The sequence below is a fragment of the Hirundo rustica genome, chromosome Z, assembly GCF_015227805.2.
Source record: "Hirundo rustica isolate bHirRus1 chromosome Z, bHirRus1.pri.v3, whole genome shotgun sequence".
Lineage (NCBI taxonomy): Eukaryota > Metazoa > Chordata > Aves > Passeriformes > Hirundinidae > Hirundo > Hirundo rustica.
Window position 1 is genome coordinate 57761781 of NC_053488.1, and position 14621 is coordinate 57776401.

General features: G+C 38.4%; 1 protein-coding gene across 3 annotated transcripts in view; it reads left to right on the forward strand.

Moving 5' to 3' along the window:
- The window catches only part of TRPM3 (transient receptor potential cation channel subfamily M member 3), a 436952-nt gene that overhangs the window by 344360 nt on the left and 77971 nt on the right, over positions 1-14621 (forward strand). For all 3 annotated transcript variants that reach the window (XM_040089919.2, XM_040089918.2, XM_058424050.1), the window contains exon 8: positions 251-374. In XM_040089919.2, the coding sequence (XP_039945853.1) occupies positions 251-374 (124 nt within the window). The remainder of the gene's footprint in view (positions 1-250; positions 375-14621) is intronic.

Below are 14621 nucleotides of genomic sequence, written 5' to 3' on the forward strand. Positions count from 1 at the left end.
GTGGGAACTGATATGAAAACTTCGTAGATGAGGGACCTCAGCACACTCAACATGTTTTCCTAGAACAGTGTTTTCCATTTTTTTTCTTATGGTTTCCGCAATTCCTGATCTTGAAACCTGCCCAAAACAACCTTCAGTGATCTGTTGACTCTTTTTTTTTTTGACCTTTGTCCCTGAAAACAGTTGAAATTAAGTTACAATGTTCCCTCAAGCCTGTTTTCTCACTTAATCTTTTATTTTTGAATTTCAGACTTATCAACGAGTCTTTGAGGGACCAGTTGCTAGTTACCATCCAGAAGACTTTCACATACACCCGAACCCAGGCACAGCACCTCTTCATTATCCTCATGGAGTGCATGAAGAAGAAGGAGCTGGTATGTTGAGTTCAATGCATTGTTTTGATCAAGTATTTTATGTGCCTGTTGGAAGGTATCACAAATCTGATCTCTGTTATCCAGGACTCTAAAGTGATATCATGCTGTGTTTTTGTTTGCTTTACCCAATATGTTTTCATTTAAAATGGTTAATGTAACAAATCTGTTCACTTTTGTAAATTCCTCTACATTTCCTTTGACAGAACAGAATCCAGCCAGTAGGGTATGGATATTATTATTTTTCAGTCATCCTCAGGCATATCATGACTAAAATTATACCTCATGCAACCACAGAGCAGAAGAAGGCATAATTATCCATCTGTCCCTGGGATTGGATTTTAGAGATGCCGTAGAGTTGCAGAAGTATCAAAAGGGCTATTACCTTACTGTGGAGATATGTGACATAAAAGGAAAGCAACTTGTTTCTGAGGCTTGTGTTCTGCAGTGGCAAGGCTTTCCCTTGAGCACATGCTTGTATCCTCATGAAGAGCACAAGATCTTTCAACAGTTTCTTGGAGATCAATGAGGCTGCTTTTGCAGAAATATTTTTGAAGAAAAAGCTCATTGTAAAAATTTGCAGTTCATTTATGGAGGCTTTTATTTGTCACAAACTGACTGGACAGACATGCTTCAATTTTATAATTTAATCTTTCTTCTAAGGTTTGAGTTTGGTTCATGTCACAGCTTCTGGGAACTCCAGGTTGATGATGGCACCCTAAAATGACTTTGCTGTAACATTTCTGATCAGTGATTAGCAGAGTGACTTTTTGGGGGCAATAGCATTAATTATTTTGTGGCCACTTCAGTAGCAGTAATAATAGTAGTAGTAGTAATAATAATAATTATTATTATCATCATTATTATTATACATATTTGTAAATCACTTTTCTGCAAATAGACATAAAAAACATGAATAGAAGATAAAAGAAAAGAATGAGGAAGAGATGGAGGAAGGGAGAGAGGAGCACAAAGACAGGAACAAAGCAGGAATGACAGGTAGAAAGCAGAGGCAGAAATTGCATTGTTTAGACTAGAAAAATGCACTTCTTGATTATTCCAGACATCTAAAGCCAGAATGAGTAGTCAGGCATTGAACAAAACCCTGCTACTGAAAAATAGCTCTGAAGATTTCATCTGCAGTATTCACACCAATATTTTTACTTCAAGCAAGGTTGTGCATTTGTTGCAAGTATCTTTGCAGATGCAACATCTGTCACCACTGATGTTCTCTACCTACTAATCTTGTGAAGAGCTATTAGTCAGGAGATGGTGTGCCCAAAATTAAGTATTCTGAATTTGAATTTGTAACACTAGCCTAACCATATATAAAGATAATACATTAGAACAGGTTTTTTTCTGACTAGTACCTAAGTTGTATTCAACTAATTCTAATATTGGCATGCTAGAAAGATTTTATGTCTGAGGTGTGATTGCTAGGCTAATGGTGTCCTGTAAAACTCACAACCTCCTATATATATGTAAAAGAAAGGCGGCGCTCATGGTGCTGAAGGCAGCATAGCCAGAGGAAATGGATGACCTTAAGGCTGTGAAGTATTCCCAGGTGTGATTGGTGACATCACCATTCCTACAAAGCCAGATGCTTCACATTGCTACATCGGCCCCAGCTCTTGTCCTTCCTCAAGCTTGACCCTCTGATTTGGTTGTATTTTAGGCAAAACACTGCTTGATGAACTGACCATCATTAGTCTGATCAACCCATCAAAAAAATAGAAGGAAGATGCAAAAATTGTCTCAGAAAGCTCAGCAGCCAAATTGATCATGGCTATTTTCTTTATGTGCGTGGTCAGTGTGCCTGCCTATCTGATTTTGCAGCTGCTGGATTGATAGATAACAATGTAGACAGTGAAGGAGAGGCTTGTCTTATTTCTCTATGCCACTAAATAATTGAGTGCAAATAGGGTACAGGCAGGAAGATGTTTGTAAAGTACATCAATACAGCTGAATCGCAGATGAGAAGAACGAAAATAAAATGCACGTAACAAATGCAAGGAACAAAATAATTCCTTGGAAATAATTGTTCCTTCTCTACCTGCTTAAAATATATGAAAACAGTCATCGGTTTTATAAATCTGATGCAAGTGTTGCAGCCAAGGAAAAAACATAATCATAGTAAAAATTACCCCTTTTCTCAAATCATAAGATTTTTCAAGTACTGATATTTTTGGATTTCACTTTTAAATAATGGTCTCTGAATTGTATGCCCAGGAAGCACCATTATTTTTATTTTTATTATGTGTAATATTCCATTTACTTGATTAAGTTTAAAGTTTTTGTTGAATAAATATGAAGTACAGAAGATGAATAAGTAGGTGAGGACCAAGAAGAGTGATCTAGGTGTGTTAGATTTGGAAGACAGCAAATTTCACTTCTCAATTCAATGAATAATTCTTATGAAATTACATATTTATCTGAGTTGACATTACTAGCATCAGTTTTGTTCACAAATGTATGTGGACCAAGGTGCTTAATGACCAAAGTCAATGGTATAAAGATCTATTTAAAATGGAGTAGAGTACACATATCTGTGTACATATAGCTGTAGATTACAAGGGTAAAATAGTATTTTGTAGATTATGTATGGAGATTTTCCATTTTGCATTAACACAGAATTCTTTTAAGAAGTTTATTCCAAGTGCATGAGGGCTGTAACGGTTTTAATTTCATAAAACCAGGCAGAAACACCAATTAATGTAGGGGGTTTAGTATTAGTTTTTTGTGGGAGGGAGAGATTTGGAGAAAAAATAAACAAAGCAGGCTTAAGCTTAAAAATGAACAAAAATAGTTTCATTAACTTATATTAAAAGAATGAGAAGGAAAAAAAAAAAAGAGAAAAAGAAAACTTAAACTAAAACAGAAATACACTTTAAAACACACTTCTTTCCTCTAACAAACTATTAACTTTCTTATTGAACAACATGGAAAGACACAAATTAGGATTTTCAGTCAGTTTCACTATTTAGACATAATTACTCATTGCTTTTAAGGAGAAGAGTCTTTCTAAGATCTTTTATGAAGACGTTTGCCACAAGACAAAATAGTCCAGTGCTCTCAGTGTCACACATCTGCTGCTGCCCGGAGTTTTCACAGACTGTGATGTTCTATCAGCAAAGCTTCTCAGTGTATCTGGGGTATTATTTACGAATACTTCTTCTAGTCTAAAATCATCTTTGTCTCAAAGGCTGAGACCTCTTTTTTAACCCAAGAGCAGGGGCTTCAAAGTTCCCAAATAAATCTCAATTACATCAGTCCTTAATTTTGATTAGAATAGCATTCTACCCAAATAATACTAAGATGCTGCAAAGAACAGTTTATTTCTTCATAATTTACCTTAGAAAAGTCTGGTTAAAAATGTCCACTTCTTCAATCCTATTCCAATATAATTAGTTCTTTAACTTCTCATCTAACTGACTTCATGCAGTGTCTGTTCTATGTTCCCTTATTTTTTCTTTCTTCTTTCTTTTAAGGAAGAATTGTGCTTTAAAAGTTCCATGTTGCTAGAAAAAAAAGGTTAAATCAGTTCGGGCTTGCAGAAACCACGCAAGGCTGCAGGAGCTGAAGAAAATACAAAGCTGTGCTGATGGAAGAAACTAGTAGATGCCCTTTTTTCCACTCCTCAGTCTCATCCAGGGCGGCTTGGCTCAGAGTTTTTATGAAGCTGCAGGCTTTCTTTCTCTGCTGCCAGCGGCGATTAAGCTGGGCCACGTTTTGGCCCCTTCTGCCATGCTGCAGCCACCCCTCTTCCCTGCTAGCAAGCAAGGGAAAGGGGCTCAGCTGGCTCAGGCCTTCCCTGTGCAGGCAGCGGCCCGCAGAAGCCTGGCTAGGCCCGGCCCAGCCGCCCAGAGAGGCAGCGGGGCCCGACCCCGGGCCCGGCGCAGCCCAGCCACAATGCTACCTCATGGCTGATTGTTGGGGGAAGACACTGATCCCCAAAGAGAGAGAGACTGATCTCCCACGGTTAGTTTTTTAATGTCTCAATGTCTCCTCCAAAGTCACACCGACACTTCTCATTGGTTAACTTAGCTGCCAATATCTCAGCCAGCTTTTTGATAGCTCCTTGTCCTCCACTCCACCGCCCCCCCCCCCACCCCCAACCCACTCCACAGTCAGGGCAGTAAAAAACATTTTACATTTCTCTGTATCTAGAAAACAAAATTGTGCCAACCCATGATAAGGGCTCACCAAAGCTAAGGAGTCAGAATGCAGGCTAAGAGACTCCACTTTCAGAACATCCCTGGAAAACATGTTGTGTTGGATAATAGCTCAGAAGTCTAGTTTCAGCTTTCAACGGAGTATTTACTTCTGTCTCAATAAACAAATTACTCTTACTATTTTCCCTTAAAGACAGTAAATCTGGTGTCTGAGTTTTCTGACTAATACAGGCTGGTCTATTCTTTTGGGAACGCTTCATTTTGCAGCTTGGACTAGCACGTTGCTTGTTCTGGAAAAAAAAAGAGAGTCAGAGCCAAGAGACTTGCTCCTTTTTATGTTTTTACTATCAAGCTTGGCTCTGGGGGACAGCCTGCTTGCTCCCTTGGCAACACGGAGGAGGAGGTACACACAGCTTCGCTTCACAGCGAAGCTGGGGACTCCCACACCCCTCACGGGCTTTTTCCCCTTGCCGGGGAGTCCCAGCTTCGCTGATCGGGGTCATCCAGCGATGGGGGACTCCTTCTCAGGTCACGGTGACTAAATAAAGCTGCTTCGGCAGACCCCCCCCTACCCCTTGCACTAGTCTAAAGTGCGACTTCAGTCCTGGATTCTACTTTGGTTCCCTGCTTTTCATAGTCTCTCATTCTTGAGTCATTCCCAGAATTCCAGTGTTCTTTTTATTTGCATATTCAGGCACTATCCGACGAATGGGAGCAGAGATACAGGTAATAAGGTGAATTCTTAATTAACAAACAAGTAAATAAGATGATTAATCAATATTAAAACAGGAATAAGGCAAATTCTTTAAACAGAACTAGCATTAACAATCTTAAAGGAATTACTTAACAATTAAGTAACTGTAACATAGATCATTTGAATAGAACTTGTTTATAACATTGCTGGAGTGCTTTTTTTCACAAATCATGATGTGAATTTCTCAGAAACCAGAATGAGTTTTCCAGCAAGCTGTCTGTGGAGCTTCACTGGGAAAGGTCACTTTGGCAAGCCAGAAAGGTCTGTGTCCTTGAAAACAGCCACATCTGTGGCAGTGAGGGATGTTTGGCATAAAACTAATTATTCCAAAATACTCTTTTGAGAGTGAATACACCTAATCTTTTATCCATTGAATAGAAAATGGAAATTGTTGTGAATCAGGATAGGTTCAATATAAACACCTTCATAATAAAAAATGGCACATTAACTCCAGCAGTAAAGTGTGTACCACCTGCTGGTTATGTTTGTTTTCTTATTACTACCATGGCCATTTCCACTTAATTTGTTTCCTTGAATATTTGAGGTTTCAGTGACTACATTAAGCAAACTAGTAGTGTCATTGCATGCTACTCCATGACAAGAAGGAATTGCAAACAACAACAAAGAGAGTGTGGTCAGTGAGCATAATTTTGTGTGCATCCATTCATTCATGGAACACACTCCCATAAAAAGGCAAGAGATAAAATTTGATTAGTTTGCCACTAAAAGAAAAAAATATAAAATCCCATCTCTAGCTCATGGCAGTTAGTAATAGATATTTTCTTCTTGCCTCTACTGTCCTCTGTTGTTCCTGTACCACAGTGTATGGTTGCTGTGGCAATCACGGTGGCTGCTCAGGGACACTGGAAACTTTACTTCAGCTTTGTGCTGCTGATGTGTATGGCAGTAGGTAGTTCCAGGTGATTTAATGTGTAACTTGCAGCTCTGGTGCTGTCAGATTGAAACAAAGCAGGTGTCATGCTATAGTAACTGACTGCATTGAGCTGAGATCAAGACAACCCGCATCAAGCAGGTGCTTGCTACATGGGAAGGTTAGCCACAGGAAGCTGAGCCATGTGTAAGGACAATGGCATGATGAAAAGCACTATCCCACCTCCCAGGATTTGCCTCCTTTCAGCCTTTTCCCTTATCAACACCCAGCTGTAGTGTCCAGAGATGTGTGTGCACCTCCTCTGCACATGGGCAGTCACTTGGGGGCATCATCAGCAAGGTGTCCTGTGCTTTTGCAAATGGTTGATTGTTTGAATCATCAGCCGTTAACATTCCAGTCTCTCACAGTGATTTTGCAGTTTCTTTTCTATATGGACTACAATTAAAGCTTATTGATCTTTGATGACTTCGTATCTGTGTGATGGAAAAGGCTCATGTGCAAACCTGTCCATGTTTCTGGAAGAGTTTATACAGGGAAGAGCGTGACTTGATCATATACTGGCTGCAAAAAATGTTGTGCTTTTCAGCTGGATGTGCAGGCTCAGTGAATTCATATGCTGGTTGCAAATTTTTATAAGCATACACTTTGATCTGAATGAAATATTAGCTAAATCTGATGGACTTTTAAGAATCTGCTAGTATATTGTCTCTTGATTTCTTCACACAGGTTAGAAGTTCATTTAGGTCTGTTTTTTCCAAGAAATTTTTCCTCACTAAAAACATCTCAGCTAATGTTTTTAATGCTCATATAATTTTTTCTGTTACAGAGGAGGCTGAAGAGGGCTTGGTGTCTCCTCAAACACTAAAAGTCAGCTGTAGTTCTTGTGGCATAGTTGCTATGAACAGCATATAATTTGGCAGAAGGCATTTGGAGTAGGAAAGCATAATGTAACTGCTGGCTGGCTGGTTGTTAAAACAGCTCTTGTTTCTCCCATGGAAACAGTCTGTGAGATTTCCAGCATAAAGTGTACTAAAGACAGTTTGTCCTCTGTGTCCAAATTGATGTGCCAATCCACTTCAGGATTTACTGTGCAACTCTAGTAGTTTTGGAGAAGGTTAAGCCTCCTATGCAACCCATACAAATCAATAGGATTAATCTAGTACTTGTGTTCTACCTCTGGAAGTGTTAAGATAATGAGTAAATGAGTACTGGTTTTTAATTCTGCAAACCCCACCTGATTTCTTTTTCGTAAAGAACTAAGACTATATTTTGCGTTTTCATCTGGCAAGATGGCAGATGAAGCTAGCTGAAGTTAATGATTGACTCCACAGAAAATAAAAATCTCAGACTCCTAGGAGTGGTTTTTTTTCATTTCAGTAATTCAGAGGATGACTTTCACTAGAAAAAGAGCAATATAAGGGAAAAAAAAAAAAAAAAAAAAAAAAAAAAAATCCCCCGAAACCCCAACATAAAAAACTCAAAGACAGCTGTTGTATTACACTGGACACTGGAAAAGCTTTTGATCATACCGTCTGCTTTTCAACTACTCCCAGATGAGGTAGGGCATCTGCTTTTAGAAACTAGAAAAATGTCAGACCTACCACAGAAGCAGAAGTGTGCAATTTAGTTATTGGGTCCATCCTGAAGTTTTGCTGTGCCATCCTCACATCTCTAACGTATCTGCAAAGACAAATATTCCTTTTGTTGCTTACGTTCAGTAAGCAAACATTTTCTGTTTTATTTGGTGCATACCGTGAAGTTATCTGGTAGATACTAATGCAACTAACTACCAGTCTTTTTACTTACTATCTTCCTTCATATTTTGTGGTTAAAATTGCAGCTACAGAAATAAAATTTAGAGTGTTTCTTTTCCCTCTAAAAATATAAGCTTGTGAAAATATCCATTACCCCATTTACACTATTAACAGATATACTGAGAAATGCACACTGAATAGTTATACAGCTCTGTAAATTTTCTGTATAAGGAAATTGAAGGCAAAGCATTACTTGGTGGCACAGCAGAACTCTACATTAGATAATATAAACCAATTTTTGCAATCAGGGAACTGGAAGGGTTCAACGTAGTTTATATATTCTATGATAATGTTCAGAAACCTTTCCTACTGCCAGACTGTTGTGTCTGGGAAGTCATAATTTCTTTTATCTCTCTTAGAAAATAAAATTATCCTTTATGTGGCTTCACACGGGGTGCAGAGACCCATTCATTACTGCTGTAATATCTCAGTCAGAGACGAGGAGCTCACTATATGTGGTGCGGGGTTTCTGTGGATAAAGCATGAAATACAAATTTACTGTCCTGGAGGAATTTCTCACACTAAGTAAACTGCCTTTTCCAAGTATTGCCTATTTGGTCTCACTGGCAAACCAGATAAGAAACAAATGGTTTGAGGCTATTTTTATTGCTTGGTCTCTGCATGTTGTCATGACACTGTCAGCCTCAATACAGAATAGCCATATGTCTGCATCATCTATAGCAAAGCAATCTGGGCATCTATGTCCCGTCAGAATATTTGAAAGCTGTTGCAAAGGAAGACTAGAAATTGAAGTTTAATGAAGTAACAGTCCCCAGCATCAATACTGTTGCCACCCAATCAACTCACAATACTTCCTTCTAAGGTCAGCATTTTCAGTTTGGTTAGAAAAGGTGTGCATGTAAGTCTGGCAAAGAGTATTTTTTAGGGATGTGACTTGCATGATGCAATTTTCAGGATACGCAGCAATGGGAATGACCAAACTGAATTTTTGTTTTCTTGGAGTAACAGAATATCCATCTCAGTGATGAACTTTCTTCTTAATTTGTGACTTCTATATTTCGGAAGAATATCTATTATGACAGTATCTTCCCAATACCTCCAAAAACTCTCTTTATACTAGAAGAGTTGCAGGAAGTGAACCACATTACACTTCCTCCACATTTCTTGTCTGATTCAGGGTAATGAAAGACCTTGGATTATACCAATGTGTGAATGAAAATGCCTATCTCGGCAGTTAAAACCATTACTCTCTTTCTGGGTGATCTTAACTATTTTCTACACTGCAAATTTACACAAAATCACATCTCTGCTTACCTTCACAGTCTGTGATGTGCACAGCCCAGTGATTTAAGGGATGATGTCTGACTTCTATTACTCTGCCTGTATGTTTTATGACCTACAATTTATTTTTACTCATATATCGATGGCTTTAATCACAGAGACTGTTTATTTGGGCAGTGAAATATCCTAATGCACCAGTATGAAACTTGTTGTGTAGGGGAAAAGAAATGGGTTTACTACCAAAACATTTTTGGTCATTTTTTCTACTGGAAAATATGCATGTTCTATTCCATAATGTTCATAGTACTGTAAGACTTAAAGTGTATTTGCACATCATAAAATATAAAAAAAAATTTAAATTAGACAGAGTTGTGGGATTTCCATAATCTGTTCTCTCAGTCATTAAGGGTATCTCAGATGTCCAGCCTGGGAAAAAAGGTACCAAGTACAGGGAAAGCTAATCATTTACAGTAACTTACGTCAATTGATGGCTCAATTGCAGAATTGCTGCCTTTCTTATAATCTCTAATTGTTTTTCTTTCCCCCTGTTTTTTACTAGACATTGAATCTATGAAAAATAAAATTAAAACATGAAATGTTGTGGTACTGGCAAAAAGAAGAAGGAGGTGTAAAATTTTCAAAACTTTAAAAACTTTAAAAATGTTTCAGCCAAATTCGAACTTCTTCCCTTGTATCTGCACCCTCATATTTCCTCATTTGGAATTCTCTTCTGTACTCCTCAAAATAGCAAACTACTTAATTTAGTTTTTCCCTAAACACAATTCTTTCTAATCTTTCTATTCTGATTTTCCTCTAATTTGGCCATCCCCCTTCTTCTGCGGTATGACCACTGACTCACCTGCTTGCTTTGATCTTTGTTTTGCCTCCAAATCAAGCAGTTTTTCCCTTGTGTTAAATAGCATTATTCCTTCCAAGAAAAAGGGAAATGCTTTTAACTGACCTCCTTTAATGTTTTGTTTTATCAGACGCTTATTTTTATTTTCAGGGTAATTTTCCTCTGAAATATTAAGGTAGGCCTAGCTAAATTATAAATGCCAACATGTACTCTCAAAGCAATTTCCTATTTTTGCTGAACCAAACTGTGTTCTAAAACAGGAGACTATCAGGTTGCACTCACAACTGTGTGTGGTTTTTTTAGAAAAGGGAGAGTTTTTTTTCCTGACTTATGTAACTGAGATACATAAGAAAAGTTTGTATGTCAGAGGAGAAATTTAAAGACACTAAAAATTTTTCTGGAGGTAGCTAAACAAAAAAAAAACCACTTCAAATATATTTTAAGGCACCACATAGTTTCTCCTGATGTCATAATGAAATGATGATGAGAAACAATTACATTTCTAAAAGCATGAATAATTTGCAGCATTCTTAGAATGCTAAGTTTGTAAATCCAGCACAGTTGGTGCTTCCTTTGCTTTTATCACTGGTGTCATGGGTTTTTTTCCCTTCATCTTCAGTCAATTTGAGGTTTAAAGAATTATTTTTCTTCTTCATCTCTTGTCTCTTTCATGACACAGGGTAAAACATCTTTCTGTGAAGTTATGCAGCTCAGACTCCCTCTAATTTTGGTGATTTTCCCTCTCCAAACAAATACATGCTAAAAATCTGAGCATTTTTCAGCTCATTCTTCATACTCTGAAGTGGTTGAGGTTAAGTGTAGTGTAAAAAAAAAAAAAAAGTTCACATGTTATAGAAAAAAATACCAGGTACAGTGTTGTGCTGCGTAGCTATTCAGATTTAATCCTGGCACCTTACAATTACCTCAAACATAATAGGCTCTTCTATCTCTGTGGAGTTTTCAGAATAAATTCTAGAGGAAGGGGGGAGGGAGTTAGGAGGGAAAGACTCATTTTTTGGCTAGTAAAGGCATGAAAAGAGGAATTGAATATTCTGGTAGGAGGAAAGAATATTTATGAACTGTCATTTGTTTTACCAAACACTGCTTTAGACTGTTTCAAGACAGTTTTTGGATTCATTACCATCCTATGGCCTGGGAAATTTACAGTTTGTGTTTATTATATGTTGTTCTTTCCTCTCATTCTAGAGGTAAAATCAACTTTGCCCATGTGGAGTACAAACTTGTACATATTGCCCAATGCATAGCATCTCATATTGATGGAAGTTAACCATTTATCTATCCAGCTAGGCCTGAATATGGGAAGCTGTGACACAGGTGTGATGGCTTAGGAAGCATTCTATAAAGCAAAACAAACTTCTGTGTCTTACAACTTGCTAATCTGGGCACTGGCACTGCTTATGTCTGTCTTCTGCACAAGTCCTGTCCTCTTCACAAACAATAGGTCTACTTCACTCAGATAAGTACAGGACAGAAGGTGAACATTTATTGAGAGCAAGCTTGAAGAATTCAGGAATTTTTGGCTTAGGATCCTTACAACCTACTACAGCCAGTTTCTTGTCCTCTAAAATGTCGCAGTGCTCCTGCCATTCCAGGGATTGTCTCACCTATGACCTGTGAAAACAGTATTTTCCTTCTGTGTCTTGGTTTGGAAAGACAGGTGTCTGCCAAGGAAAGCTGGAGCTTCCCTTGGAATAGAGAAGATAAACCCCCCTCCCTCCAAATTATTATAATTTTGCAATTAAGGGGGTTTTCAGGCAAAGATATGGGAATGGGAATAACAGTTCTTTACTAGGAATATTAAAAAACACTAATGTAGTAGTACAAAAAAAATGCAAACAAGCTAACAAAGAAAAAATCCTAGAAACCCTGACAGAGTGAGAATATGACCTGAAACCCTACTGGTGAGGGTGTTGGTAGCAGTCCTGTTAAGTCTTCCTGGAGTGACAGATGTGGTTCTGTTGGAGTAGAGATGATCCTGTAGAAAGTCCAGTGGTGGCAAGATGGGTGTGGTCTTCCTCTGGGAAATCCAGTGGAAAACAGGCTGTCCTGTTGTGCTGAATTGCAGGTTTTATCCAGGTAGGAATGCTGACCTCCTCCCACTGGGTGGAGCATCTCACAATGGGATAATGTAATTATATCAGTCATATGGTGAGCCCTAATGGCCCATTAACAAAAGATATCCCCCGGAGGGAGGATGGGTCGTGGAAGAGATAGGAATACTGCCTCACCTGGTTTAACAGCTGGTCCAAAAACCGAAGACACCCACTCCCTCTCTGCCTGGAGTTGGGAGGAATGGGTTATACAAGAGCTAAAGAAAAACACCTCCCCAACCGGTTTCAACAGATGGCAAATAGAATACACATTTTTGGTTACGTATTGCAATCCAAGCCATTCTGTTTCACAACATCTTCCCTCCTCAGAATTTTTGAAGGCATCCCTGTCTTTGCTGGTCCTTTGGTTGGTAGGTGCTGCTATGGACTACATATGGACAGCTGTAATTTATATGTCTAACCTGATCCTGCAGGTACATTCATAGAGAACTTGGGAAATCTCACATGGCAGTGTACTGTCTCTGCCTCTCCTCAATGTGTCTCTGCCTCTTCTCTCTTTCAGTGTGTGATTAATTTCTGAAAGTCTGTGTGGTATTCACTGCTCTCAGGTAAAATACTGTTACCTGACTTTGTCATTAGGTGCTCCATGCAATATCAGCATGAAGGCAGAAAAAAATAGAAGAATTATTGAAACACATAAGGCTAAACTGACTCTGCTGAGCCAGAAACTGTGTACAAGAAAAAGAAAGAGAAAGTAATCTGTCAGACAAGGATGGAACAGATTATGGACAGAGAGCAAAACAATTTTAAAATAGGTGCTTTTGGTAGCATCCAAGGTCAGATAATACTTTCCTTCTGCTTCCCCCTAGCACCTTTCCAGTCTCCTCCCACCTTGCTTTCTATCCTGATGCTCTTCTTTACTCTGTCTTCTTGGTTTTTACTTGCTTTCTACCTGCCCTGCCTGAAAACTAGGTTTCTGCCCTGCTGGACTGTAATTATTGTTGGCAGTTATCACAGTGTGCTGTAATCATGCTTGCAAAGAAGGTCTGTTTTGCCTCAGTGATTTCCTACCATATTTTCATAGGCAAAATGAGGATGCAGCTAGTTTCTTTTCCTGGAAGTTAATCCTGTTCACAGGAACATAGTTCAGTAAAATCTGCAATAAGGTAGAAGGCAGACCTTCCCAGCTTTTTGTTGGTAGGTTGGTTTGTTGTTTCGGGGGGGGGGCAGTTATTGGGGGCAGCGGAGCATCTTTTTTTTAAGGGCAGATCTCATGCATTTTACTTAGGTGGGTTTTGTGGTGGGAAATGAGAGGTAATTTATTATAGCAAAAGTTTGACTGTCAGGTTCCAAGTACCTCCACCTGAAAGGAGTCCAGCTGCCCCCAGCTTTGAAAGTATCCGCTACTGTACTTTCCAAGATCACTATGGGCACACCAAAGGGATTCAAGGCATTTAGCAAGAATCCAGTTACAAGAATCTAGTTGCTTAACGACTGCTTTGCAGCTTGTTGGGCAACGTCTACTGATGATTCATTTGCCCGTTTCAGGTATGTCTTTCTGAAGATCTATCTCTTCAGCGCAGTACAATACAATTTTGTGTCTGTAAGGAATCGTAACCCCAGCTTCTACTATTATTTGCAAAGAAGAAAAATACATTTGTAAAAAATATTTTCTGGCAGAAATCACAGTTCCTCACTGAGATGACTCAGAAAATTACCTGAAAAAGTAGTTTCAAGCCTATAAATAGTGTGAACACTGGGGAAAGGAGGATATCAGAAAAATACCATCCCCAAAATACCCGATGAGGTAGCAGTGGAACAGAAAAAATATTATTTCAAAATAATTGTGTTTAACACCAACTATTGAAAATACCAGCTACACAGAGGTAATAATGTGGTCCCAAATGCCTACAGAAAAAAACGTAGTAATTGATTTTGGGGTTTTTTTCTTCTTTGGATGTAAATTTGGTTTTGGCTCAAAAAAAAAAATCTGACTAGGGTAAATGGTAGTTTTACTCTCTAACCATTTAATTATGCTCCTATGAAAAATAGGAAACATTTTCATAGCTACAATGTGAAACAGAGCAGCATAGATAAAATTTCTTTTTAAACTAATCTCCGCTTTTTATCTTGGTTTTGAAAGGCAGCTGTCTGCCTGAAACATAAACTTCAGAGAATTAAGGCTTTTTAGAGGGGTTAAGATTTTAGTTACAGATAAGCTTTGCTGAAATTCACTAAAGTAGATAGGTAGGCTTTGCTGAAATTAAAAGTTAGTAATTAACTAAGAGAAATTTGGTTTGGGATCACTCTTCCATATTAGAATAACTGATTACTTGTCAACTTTGTTTGGTTAGCTGTGTTTATAATGGAGAATACAGAAACTGATAAATAGCTTTTAGGAACATAAGACAATTGTAGGCCTCCTCTGCCCAGAAACCCATTGAACGG